This window comes from Astatotilapia calliptera, chromosome 4, assembly GCF_900246225.1.
Source record: "Astatotilapia calliptera chromosome 4, fAstCal1.2, whole genome shotgun sequence".
Lineage (NCBI taxonomy): Eukaryota > Metazoa > Chordata > Actinopteri > Cichliformes > Cichlidae > Astatotilapia > Astatotilapia calliptera.
The window spans coordinates 1,597,423-1,610,591 of record NC_039305.1 but is presented as its reverse complement, the minus strand read 5'-3'; the positions used below and the strand labels follow the sequence as shown (position 1 = coordinate 1,610,591).

The window sequence follows — 13,169 nt, the reverse complement described above, 5'->3', positions numbered from 1 at the left end:
CTCGCATTAATCATTAATAATATAAGAATTCATCTGTTGAAGCCACAGAAGTCTGGCAGTAAAATAAATCGCCTCTCGTTTCTAGTTTCATGAACTTTACTCGGCGCCAGCTATAAACTCCTTAAACGTGCTCGGCCTGTTGTGCCCCAGTTATGGTTGAATAACTGAGGCTCGTATATCCATAATCATCACAAATCGACTAAAATAAGAAAAAGTTAAACATTGCCAGTCTCTTATCTGCTCCTTCAGACAAATATGGGATAACTCAGGGAAACAGACTTTGAACTTTAACCTTTAGGCCGATACCACAGCCCTGAAAGCTCCGCCCTCTCTGCTTTACATCTACCTGCCCTGCACCGGTGTCGGAGTCATTCATGTCAAACTAAAGAGTTTGCATCAGAGTGTTAAAAATGACTAAATGCTTCATCATTCATTAAACGGTGATAACAGGAACGTGTTTGTATTTCCTGCTGGAGCTTCTACAGTCGCAGCAGACGGACGTCAGATTGGTTCAGATTTGGCTTCAGTTTGTGTGTCAGCAGTGTTTTAATACTGCAGCACTGATGGTTTTTAATGAAGTCAAATCACTCGTTCAGCTGCTGCTGTTTGATTGATCTGCATCTGGTGTTTAAGAACTTCTCACATGAACATCACAAAATGAAGACGTGCACACTTTCATTTATAATAACTGACTTTATCTCCCTGTGAGTACACAACATGTAATTCAAGTGTGATTTCACTTTTTTCAGGCTAATGTCACATCGTTTTACTTCTAATGAAAAGAAAACTATTTCTTCATTATTATCTATAAAACAAAGTGATGTCCAAGCTTGTAGTTCAGTTTTGATTAATGATGATGAAAGCATCACATTCAGAAAATCTAACTTCTATGGAGAACTCAAAGTCTCAAAATAAGAGAAGCAAACATTCAAATCCAAATTAATTTTTACTACAAAATGTGCAAAATAACTTAGTAATACTTTAATTCCTTTAAACTTCCATCCAGAGCGAGAGGCGGGGGTCCGGTCTCCAGCTAACAACCGTTCACAGGCACCAGTTAACCTGACCCCACTAACTGCAGGTGACTGTGGGAGGAACCCACACACCCACGGTGGTGGGGGCAAACTCAGCCTTGACTTTTAATTTGAAATGTATTTTTATGTCCCTTGGTGCTCCTAGTTACTCTGAGCAGATTACGAGGACGTTCCTCGAGATGAGGGCCCGCCTGTGAATAAAGCGTTGCTCGTATTTCACACTGATTTGCAAATAATCAAATGACATGAATAAGCTGGAGGGAACCTGCTTTCTGCTGACCCGGCCTGCAGATCCTCTCCCATCACCACACCTCTGACAGGTGGCAGCAGGAGGCTCCTCCCCCAAACCACTCCTACCAACCCGTGCTCTCCTAACCTCCCACATCCACGGGAGCGGGAGAGTAAAGCCACACACACACACACGTGCACACTTCTGAGAAGTGTGTTGCCATGTGGGGCCTCGTGGCTGCCGGGTCCGTCTTCTTCCCAGGACTCTTCCTCCTGTCCAAACAGGCTCTCAAACAGCTGATGGGATGGAGCGAGGGGGACGCCGCTGTCGTGTCAACACGGTAGGAACACACACACTTCAGAGGACATCACACTTGTCTTTCTCTTAAACGCAGTTTGACTTACGGAGGATGACCTCCCCAGAAGTGAGTGAGTCCCAGTCCTATCCTGACCTCAGTTTGACCCGGCGGTGTGTGAGCTGAAGCTGCTGCAGATGAACCAAGACTGTTTTTGTTTGCTGTCCCTCATCACTTTGTGTCTCTTTGTAGTTATTGTGTATCTGTGGTTGTATCTTTTGCACTGTTTGTAACTGGTTTAATGACTTTACGTGTCCATGTGAGTATTAGTTTTACTTTCCAACAATAAGGAAGCTGTCACCTCAAACAGCTCCTTGCTGGAGCCTTTGCATGCTTTATGAGACCTAAATGTGAAGCTTTTATTTTATTTAGTTCTTTTTTTGAAGATTTAGATGCATCACGCAAACATACGACACATGTCCAGTTAAAGTTCAGCTGTTTGTTTCTCTTGTTTCAGCTGCTTTGATTATTATCTTGCTTGTGTTCTCAGCCTGGTGTCATCCATCCAGTCCATCATGGCCTCCTCAGCCGGATGCATCATCATCGCGTCCTGCAGGGACGTCATCGAGGACCGGTGAGGACTCCTCTGGTTCTTATTGTCTCTTCATCATTTTACCTTCATACAATTAAACCTTCCCTCTTTGTGGTCCATTTATCAGCAGTGTCATTGTTATGTATTCTTTTCTCATCAAAATTTGCTCCCAGATTATTTTGAATTTAGACATTTTTGATTTTAACATTCAGCTGAATTCTCCCAAAGAAAATTATTATTTTATCCAGGAATAAAAATATATTTAAAGCTTTTTTTCTGCTGCTGCATAGAAAAGGTAAAGCCCTCAGCCTCAGTGTGAGGATTCAGTATGAAGCAAAGCTGCCGATAATCTCATTAACAATCTGAGCCTAATGTGCAGCAGCAGCAGGGTTATTTCAGTCTGAGACTAATCCTGCACGCTGAGCATGATGGGAAATGAAACTCTGTCAAGGAGCAGAGGGACGACAGCGGAGCGCCGTGGTGGTCAGCTGGTTTCTCATTTCCCAGTCAAAGTGGAGCAAAGGTTTGAATCTGAGTCTGAGCTGCATTTGCTTATCAAATCACAACGCTCCACAAGCAGCAAGGAACTCTGGGAGTTCGTACACCTACAGCTCAGCAGCAAGTTCAGTTTAGAAAATACATTTTTACCTCAAAAATAGGAAAGAAGGAAGCGTTTCAGTGCTTTACCACAGTAAAAGTATCCTAAAAACCTCCAATACACTTCTGACAATTCAGCCTTCAGGCTCCTGCCTGCACAGCTGAGCTTTTCATCCACTCACACGTATCAGGAGTATCAGGAGTATCAGGGTGATTTTGGAAAAGGTGCTGCTGGTTGTCCATGCAGGGTGGAGGTCGGAGTGGACGGATGGAGCCACATAATAAATGTTGTTCTCCTTGTTTCCATCACATCTCCTGTTGCTCCTGATGCTCATATTAAACATGACCATGAGCTCAGTGTATTGTAACAGTTGCTGTTGTAATGCAGTGTGTCGCCACATGGCGGCGCCCCCATTTTGTTCTTCTTCGCAGTCTCTCTGCGATGGATTCTTCTGTGTGTACGTGGGCTAGTGTGCTCTCAGGAAATGTGTGGTAGAGGTGGTACTTTTATTTTTGATACTTTAAATAAATGAGTACTTCTGGAAAGTCAGAAGCCGTTGCTGATTCGCTCTCCACCGCACGTTACAGCATGCACAGTAATGACAAAAGCTCTTTTTTCTAACTGTTGGATCAGTGTGATGTCACAAAGTTGGGATAATACAGAAGCCTCACCCACATGCTGTGTATGAGGGGCAGCCAATCAAAAGACAGGTCTCTCACAGGGAGGAAAAACTAGTTTCAGGATGACCTGAGAGGCTCCAGTGTGAGACAAAGAAGGATTATTTTTAAGTGTGATTCGTGCAAAGCTGCTTTAGAAGACTCCAAGACAGAAAATCTAGAGTTGGAAATAAGAAGAGAAGGACAGCTGAACACGCAGGTGCAGTTTGTTTTAGAGTCTGGGAGTCTAATCAGATCTAAATGATTGTTTTAATTATTCATTTGTGGACACCTGCTTAGAAGACGGAGGAAAAGGTGCCCAAAGAGGCTCAGACATTTTATGTCTGAACTGCAGCTTCTTCTACTTGCATTTCAGTGTGACAGCGCCCACTAGTGGATGCCCATGCTTACTGCAGTAAAGGAAGTCGGGTGACAAAGTGTTGGAGCCATGAAGTGAGTGCAGGGAGGAGGCCCGGGTGGATGTATGGGTCAGATAACGTTAAACTGGAGCACAGGGCGGTGTCTTGGATGTTTCTGGCCTAAATGAACCTGATGTCTTAAATCTGAGATCAAAGTAATGACGCTGCTTCAGCCTCTCTCCATCTCCTCTCTGCTCAGACATTGGCTGACTGATGCCTACATCTTATTTGCCACGCCTTACTTTGCCTACGACATCTACGCCATGTTTCTGTGTTACCGGCACAAGCTGCAGGTCAAAGGTCACGAGGAGGCGGGCCAAAGCATTGGGTTGATGGGAGCCACTGTGATTGGTTACCTGCGCAGGGAGTTCCTCATGGTGCTGCACCACATCTTCATGGTGACCTTCTGCTTCCCCGCCTCTCTGGTAACTATGACAACAGCAAACATTGACAGTGACACATCCACCCTGATCATAGACTGTACACAAAGATGGACACCTTTGCATTTGTTCTCTGGGCGACTCATGAATAGAAGTCTATGAGAAAATTAACCTTCAGCTCATCTGTCTGAGCTTAGTGAACACTTTCCTGATGAACTGATGGTGGCAGTCGCTGGTTTCAGGTCTTACTGAATAAAACATGGAGTCATTTTGGAGCTAAAACCCCCAGGAAGTAGGACTCAGCTTGTTGAGGTTCAAACAAACTCTGAAGTGCCAAAAGCTGCAGTTCCTCTGACATCCACTGGAGGTCCCAGCGAGTGGCAATGAGTGCTACGAAAAACTTTAGTCTCAACAGATCATTTGCTCCTTTATAAAAACTGTTTAAAACGTATTAAGGCTTAAAGTTTAGGGGCGTGGCCTCTTTGGCTGTATCTGCAGCTAACTGAAGTCCCTGAACTGGACCTCTAGACCATGTTTAAGCTGTTGGGGCCTTTGGGAGCATTTTTAATGATCTGACTGAGAATACGTCTGCTGTGAGGCTGCTGTACTAACAGACCGTCTGAGGCTGAGCTCCAGTTTAGGTGGAATTCTAAGATTTTATTCGGATGTAACTTGACTGTTATTGGCAAATATCTGTGTGATGCTCCCATACAGTTTATGATAACCAAGCTAGCTAGAATTAGCTGCTAACTTAGCGCTCTTGAGACCCTGTGGTCCAAATGTGATCACCTCCAAAATGCTAACACTGCGGGGTTTCCAGTGTGAGGGTGACATCATGGTGGCTACATCCATCGTCTTTGTACAGTCTGTTATTATAGTAAAACATGTGTACATTAAATTACAGTTTCTCCTTCCTGTGTGTGTGTCAGCTGTGGAGGCAGGGTAAAGGTGATTACTTCCAGGGCGTCTTGTTTCTGGCTGAGCTCAGCACCCCGTCCGTCTCTCTGGGGAAAGTCCTGATCCAGGTAATCCGCCTCCCTCCAACCTTTTACTTGTGTGTGTGTGTGTGTGCATGTTTAGACATCTTTATGAGTTGTCTACTATACTTATGGGGACCAAAACCAGCTCCCACGAGTTTGAAGACATTTTTGATGCTTAAATGTGGTTTTAGTGTCAGGGTTACAGTTAGTTATGGTTAGGCTTTCATCTCTGACGGTTAGAGTACACGGCTAGTCAGTGAAAGTGTGTGTGTGTGTCAGATACCTAAACTCATTCAGTGTTCAGTATTGATCTGGACTACCAAAAAAAAAGATCAAACAGATTTATTGATTGATTTAAGAAAACACATGACGTCAAACGTTCCAATAGAAACCAACTTTATACGTTAACATTAAGACAAGCAGGCTGCTGCTTGGATGTGAAACCTTGATGCTCAGTCGAGAAAATCAGAAAACTCCTCGTTCTAAAGAGACACTAAAACCACAAGCAGCTGACGCTAGCACGAGCACGGATGCTTTTATTAGCGGAGCACATGAGGACCCAGGAGGGTGAGTCAGAGATCAGGGTGTCCACGCAAAAGACACTGAAGCCACGGTGCCGGACACTGAAGGGAAAGTCAGCTCCTACAGGGACGAGGCTGAGGGACGGGTCACCTCTGATACAAACGTAAGCGAAAACAAGTGTGAGCCCTTAGAGAGGACTTGGAAACCAGAAGGACATTCAGAGTTCATCATGGAGAACTTTCCCAAAGGAAATGGGCAGGAAAGAATCACAGATGTGGAAAATGAACCGGCTCCTTTTTGCCTTTAGAAGATGTGAAGGAGTGAAAGATTGGCGAATGGTGGCTCGTGTTTGAGTGACCAGCAGCCATCATCGTGCTGCACTGGCTGCTTGAGCATTTCTTTAGTTTAGTCACTTGTATATCATTTGTTCTCAGCACTTTTCGGTGTCCTTCCATTCTCCTTCTTTCTTTCGTCTCTCTACCGCCACACTGGACTATCCATCCACCCATTCTCGTCCGCTTGTCGTTCGCCGCGGGGGGGCTGAGCCTATCCCAGCTGTTTGTAGAGGCAGGGTACACCCTGGACAGGTCGCCAGTCTACACTGGACTATTCATTTCAATTTCATTTTATTTATATAGCACCAAGTCACAACAGCAGCCGTCTCAGGGGGCTTTAGGGTAAAGACCCAACAATCATATGACCCCCTATGAGCAAGCGCTTGGAAACACTCTCTTTCAACAGGAAGAAACCTGCGGCAGAACCAGGCTGGTTTTTTATTCATTAAATAATTAACTCATTGATTCATTAATCTACGTTTTAGTTACACACTCAGTCAGTGTGTCGGGTTATAACTGGGGGCGTTGCTGTGATGGCGCCTCGTCCTCACCCTGACAGTCTGACCATGAACCCCGTTTGCTTCCTTCACATTTGGAGCGCTGAGCAAACTATTTGTTTTCTAAGTATAGAAGTTCAAGGATGAGGATGTTTTATATTTCTCTCTGTTCTGCAGCACGGCTATTAAAATCATGAGCATGTGTAGTGTATCGTCTCCCTGACCCACTTCAGAAACACATTTGAGTTTATTCTGGATTATATAATCTCTGTCCTGGCACCAAATGTGTAATAATCTAAACACTAAATTGATCCGCTGCTTTTTTAAGTGCATATGCCTCCATCCACCGTCTCCCTCAGCAGCATGAGTCTGCTGATGTTTAGACTGATTCTGGGGAAACCTGAGGGGGACTATAATCTATAATCTCCATAATTTCTAACATCAGGAAAAGCTGAGCACTGTGCTTTCTCTGCACATGCTCATTGGGACTCTCTCCATGCTTGTGGAGCAGATAATTTAAAATTGATTTGGGATAAAATAGTCTCTTTTTTTCTTTTCTTTTTTAAACTAAAGCATTTTTATTCTGTCGTCTACACTTTAACCTCCTAGGACCACATATGTGGACGTCACATTTTGGGTTATTTAGACCAAAATACAGAATTTGTCTCTACAAGGGCCCGATGTCCACCTGTGAGGACAGCATACTGCCACCGCTCTATCGAAATTTAAAACAAACCTCCTCATACATGGATCCCAGTTTTCTCAGAAACAAAAATCAGGTAAAAAAAAATAAAATCTGGTAATTCTTTGTTTTTACATCATCAGGTCCCAATCAGCCCAAATATCACAGAGAAATTACAAAAGCATGCCATGAAAGAGTTCAGGTGGTTAAATAACTGCAGCTTTAAACCGGAACCGTTTTCATTTTTCAATATAAAATGTAAATACTGTCGTTTCCAGCTGCTGTTGGCAAACCAACATATTCTAATAACGTGCTGGACAACACATCACGTCCCAGCGAGACACACTGGTCAGTTTTTTCACCGTGAAAATACAGAAAACACACTTTAGTTACTCACACAGCGCTCTTGTCTTTATTTCTATTTTACAGATTTCTAATCGTTTGTGTTCTATCACCTGTGCAAATAGACTTTAAAAAGCTCACATTTAATAAAGTACACTGGTTTAATGAAAGCTCTGACTTCTAAAATCATTTCAAGCACATACAGAATGTTAAGTATTAGATCAGCAGTTACATAATTAACTCTGACATTTCCAGCTCTAATCAGAACCAACGTTTGACGTCTCCTGTCATTATTTGTTAAAGTGAATTATTTGTTTTCTGTCTCGTTTCTCTTCATGATGATGACGATGATGACGATGATGATGATGATGATGTCTTCAGTATAAGAAGCAGCACACGCTGCTGCACAAAGTGAACGGCGTCGTCATGCTGCTCACCTTCTTCGGTTGTCGGGTCTTACTCTTTCCTTACCTGTACTACGCCTACGGCAGGTAAGCCACGCCCACCTCAGCTTTTGTAATAATGATCAAAAACAACAGTGATTGTCTGCAAACACAAAAGCCCCCAAAATGAATCAATATTTGTTTAATGATTTTCCTCTTTGTCTTCTAAAACAACACAAACAAACAAACAAAAATATTTCTTGGCCATTTATTGATTTATTGTGGAAAAGATGACCCAGCATTACAGATCTATAAGGATTTATATCTCATTTAGTTATCAGTTCATTTAAAGGTGGACGTGGTTTGTGTGTGTCTCAGTGTTCAGTGAAAAACAGGTTTCACATAAAAACTGTCAAACAGCAACACGACCCACATTTGCTTCCTTTCAGAGGCTGAGCTGAGCGTAACTTTCTTTTACTTTGTGTTATAAAACCAAACTATGTAGCAAATCAAATGAAATGAGTTCGACTTCATTTTAAGATATTTGTAAAATTCAACATAATCAAATAAAAAATGAGCCCGTTTACTCTGAGCTGAGGGCGCGTGAGCCGAACACGTTACAGTGCAAGTACCGTTACAGTGTTCGACGTCGGGCCCAAAGGACACGTAGTTCAGTGCAAGTACGTAAAAACTTGTAGCCACAACATCCGCAGCGTGACGGTGAAAGAAGATTCTGATCTTTCATCTTTGTGAGCGAGAATCTTCTGACTCCTCAGAAACATCCAGAACGCTGTGTGACTGTGAATCAGACAAACTGAAGATTCTTCTGTCGTGAGAAGTTAAGATTTACACTTTTTAGCTGCTTTTTTCTCTGAAGGTTAAAAATATCAGAGTACTTATTTTATTTTTCTTTAAATGTCTAACTTATATTTCAGTTTGGCTCACCTCAAAAACCAATAATATCTGTTTTCTATCCAGTTATAAATCTTATAAATGATCAAATCTTCCAAATAACTTTGAAATTTACAGATTATATTTTTATGTAAAACTTTTTTCTGCTTGTCTTTGACTCGTTTGACTTAATGTAGAAAACGTAAACATGTTTTAAGATGACTCGTTGTCACACTGCAGAGAAACTGAACTCTACTTCGTTGACTAATCGCTGTCGTGTAATTATTCTTGTATTAAAATCTTTTGCGTTTGAACTGACTTCGAGTTGTTCATGAATGTCTGAGCCACATCTCATCGCAGCTTTGCATGATTCATAGTTCAGACTAACTTTTGGAAGCCAGCAGAGGGGCCTCAGAGAAATAAGGCCGCTGCTATAAAACTCCATGATTCAATTCAATTCAATTCAATTTTATTTATATAGCGCCAAATCACAACAAAAGTCGCCTCAAGGCGCTTCATAGATACAGAGAAAAACCCAACAATCATATGACCCCCTATGAGCAAGCACTTTGGCGACAGTGGGAAGGAAAAACTCCCTTTTAACAGGAAGAAACCTCCGGCAGAACCAGGCTCAGGGAGGGGCGGGGCCATCTGCTGTGATTGGTTGGGGTGAGAGAAGGAAGACAGGATAAAGACATGCTGTGGAAGAGAGACAGAGGTTAATAACAGATATGATTCAATGCAGAGAGGTCTATTAATACATAGTGAGTGAGAAAGGTGACTGGAAAGGAAAAACTCAATGCATCATGGGAATCCCCCGGCAGCCTACATCTATTGCAGCATAACAAAGGGAGGATTCAGGGTCACCTGGTCCAGCTCTAACTATATGCTTTAGAAAAAAGGAAAGTTTTAAGCCTAATCTTAAAAGTAGAGATAGTGTCTGTCTCCCGAATCCAAACTGGAAGCTGGTTCCACAGAAGAGGGGCCTGAAAACTGAAGGCTCTGCCTCCCATTCTACTTTTAAATACTCTAGGAACAACAAGTAGGCCTGCAGAGCGAGAGCGAAGTGCTCTAATAGGGTGATATGGTACTACAAGGTCATTAAGATAAGATGGGGCCTGATTATTTAAGACCTTGTATGTGAGGAGCAGGATTTTGAATTCAATTCTGGATTTAACAGGAAGCCAATGAAGGGAAGCCAAAACAGGAGAAATATGCTCTCTCTTTCTAGTCCCTGTCAGGACTCTTGCTGCAGCATTTTGGATTAGCTGAAGGCTTTTCAGTGAGTTTTTTGGACATCCTGATAATAATGAATTACAGTCGTCCAGCCTGGAAGTAATAAATGCATGAACTAGTTTTTCCGCGTCACTCTGAGACAGGATATTTCTAACTTTAGAGATGTTGCACAAATGGAAGAACGCAGTCTTACATATTTGTTTAATATGTGCGTTGAAGGACATGTCCTGGTCAAAAATGACTCCAAGGTTCCTCACAGTGTTACTGGAGGCCAAGGTAATGCCATCCAGAGTAAGAATCTGCTTAGATACCATATTTCTAAGATTTTCAGGGCCGAGTACAATAACCTCAGTTTTATCTGAATTAAGAAGCAGAAAGTTAGCGGCCATCCAGGTCTTTATGTCTTTAAGACATTCCTGCAGTTTAACTAATTGGTGTGTGTTATCTGGCTTCATGGACAGATAGAGCTGGGTGTCATCTGCATAGCAGTGTAAATGTATGCTATGTCTTCTAATGATGCTGCCTAAGGGAAGCATGTATAATGTAAACAGAATTGGTCCTAGCACTGAACCCTGTGGAACTCCATAATTAACCTCAGTGTGTGAAGAGGACTCTCCATTTACATGCACAAACTGGAGTCTATTAGATAGATATGATACAAACCACTGCAGCGCAGTACTTGTAATACCTACAGCATGTTCTAATCGCTCTAATAGGATATTATGATCAACAGTATCGAACGCTGCACTGAGGTCTAGCAGGACAAGCACAGAGATGAGTCCACTGTCAGAGGCCATAAGAAGATCATTTGTAACCTTCACTAAAGCTGTTTCTGTGCTGTGATGAGCTCTGAAACCTGACTGAAACTCTTCAAATAAACCATTCCTCTGCAGATGATCTGTTAGCTGTTTGACAACTACTCTTTCAAGGATTTTTGATATGAAAGGAAGGTTGGAGATTGGCCTATAATTAGCTAAGACTGCTGGGTCTAGAGATGGCTTTTTGAGTAAAGGTTTAACTACAGCCAGCTTGAAGGCCTGTGGTACATAGCCGATTATTAGAGATAGGTTGATCATATTTAAGATCGAAGAATTAATTAATGGCAGGACTTCTTTGAGCAGTTTTGTAGGAATGGGGTCTAAAAGACACGTTGATGGTTTGGAGGAAGTAATTATTGAAGTTAACTCAGAAAGATCAATTGGAGAAAAAGAGTCTAACTTAATGTAAAGTCTGGATGACCTGACACAACCAGAAACATTCAAAATAGTTCTCGATGTTTTACAATTTTAAGTATTCGTCTTCGACACGAGGGAATGTTTGATAAAAAAAGTATTAAAATGTCAGTGTAACTTTGATCACAGCGCCCCCTGCCTTGTGTTTCAGGTATGCATCGATGCCGATGTACCGGGTGCCCCTGGTGGCCCCATGGCAGTGTAACCTGGGGACGGCCCTGCTCTGGCCTCTTCAGCTTTACTGGTTCACGCTGATCTGCAGAGGAGCTCTGCGCCTGTTCACCGAACGCTCAAATTCACCACCTGCGATTCTTAAAGCCGACGGCAATGTGGGCCCAGCTAACAGCTGCACAACCAATCAGACAGCTGGTGGAGGAAGAGGAGAGTAATGTAATCCGATCAGTGACGTCTGCCTTCAGAGCCAATCAGATTACCAGGGGGGCGGTGACTGTTACAAACAGATGAGTGTTTCTTCTCGTTTATGGTAAAAGTTCCAAGGAGTGAACGTAGTGACAGAAAAGCTTACAGACGCAGATCCATTATTAAATGGAAAAAGGAGGAAATGAACATTAGAAGTGTCAACAAGTTTAATCAGACGGGAGACGACGGCTGTTTGTAGTAAAACCACACAAGAAGAATCAGGATTTACCGATCACACTGACGTTTACGAGATCATACGAGGAGCAAACCTGTACCCGACCTGTAAGGACAAAAGATCAAACTATATATAAAAAGGTAGAAATGTTTTGTGTGAAGATGATGATAATCGGTTTAAAGGGAACAGAAATCATCCTCTAGGATTAGCTTCATTTTAAGGAGTCCCACAGGGATCAACATCAGGCCCACTGTTATTCACTCTGCACATGAACATTGATCATGTCAGGATCCAATCTGCTTCACCAGATTTTCTAACCACTGATTAAGAATATATTAAGGAATCAAAGTATTACATATTTATCAAACAGGTTATTGATCATTATTTTGGGGGACTATTAAATAGCATATTTGTAGGTGCAGAGGAGTAGACATTCAGCCTGTGGTCACACTGTGAGCTACACTGGCCCTCCGTATATTCGTTAAGTCAAGTTCATTGAAGTTTGTAGTGGTTCTATAATAGGTGCCTTAGTTTTTCCACTGTTTCCAACAGTAAATATTGTCCAGCTTCATTCTGCAAAGTCAGTTTTGAAGCTGATGATAGCTCTTCCTTTCCCCCCACGAGCACCACAGAGCCTGCGTCGATATCCAACATCAAAGCTAATCAAGTGTTTACAGTCGCCCTCACCTCTGTGTCACTTTTAGCTGAAGAAAGGACTTCCTGCTCCTGCGTACAACATCATCTGCACTGTTTATGCTGACAATACCATCTTGAGGATTCACGACTTCATTAGCATTTTGACCAGTGTGTGTTTGACAGTGCCGAGGCCTTTTAATAAACAACAACAACCACAGGCCTGCATGTTTGTTTGTTTTCTGATCCACTCACGTGACTCAGTTTCACGTCGACTCGTTTGAATCTTGTGTCTGATTTTTTTGCAGCATATAGTTTGTTCTCATGTCTTTCTACAAAATACATGTTGATCAAAGATCTTCCTGAATTAATACATTTGACTTAAAACTGAATATTTGACATGAATTTTCTGCACTGATCATCTCTTTATGAAGCACCAAGAATGACATTTACCCATGTTTCATTGTTATTTAGTTTCCAGGTATTTCTCAGAGACAACAGTTAACTTGCTTGTTTTTTGGCCACTCCCCCCCCCCCCCCCCCCCCCAGCTTGCTGGGGATGACGACTGCTTTTTAAAATTCATTTATTTATTTATTGTTTATAGACAAATCTCATTAAGAACATCTGAATGTCCATC

The 13,169-nt window shown here is 42.3% G+C and overlaps 1 protein-coding gene across 1 annotated transcript; it reads left to right on the top strand.

Annotated features, from left to right (window-relative positions):
* Window positions 1-1,190: 1,190 nt before the first annotated feature.
* LOC113020164 (protein FAM57B-like) lies at window positions 1,191-13,053 on the top strand. Its single transcript, XM_026163903.1, has 6 exons — window positions 1,191-1,603; window positions 2,109-2,192; window positions 4,023-4,248; window positions 5,133-5,228; window positions 7,943-8,052; window positions 11,455-13,053. The coding sequence occupies exons 1-6, from the start codon at window positions 1,485-1,487 to the stop codon at window positions 11,690-11,692; spliced, it is 873 nt and encodes a 290-aa protein (XP_026019688.1). The 5' UTR covers window positions 1,191-1,484; the 3' UTR covers window positions 11,693-13,053.
* Window positions 13,054-13,169: the final 116 nt, after the last annotated feature.

Bases quoted from the DNA above. Each gene is read 5' to 3' on its own strand.
- LOC113020164 (XM_026163903.1), top strand. From the start codon at position 1,485: ATGTGGGGCCTCGTGGCTGCCGGGTCCGTCTTCTTCCCAGGACTCTTC. The intron at 1,604-2,108 runs GTAGGAACACAC...TTGTGTTCTCAG, and splicing joins GCCGCTGTCGTGTCAACACG to CCTGGTGTCATCCATCCAGT. The intron at 2,193-4,022 runs GTGAGGACTCCT...CTCTCTGCTCAG, and splicing joins AGGGACGTCATCGAGGACCG to ACATTGGCTGACTGATGCCT.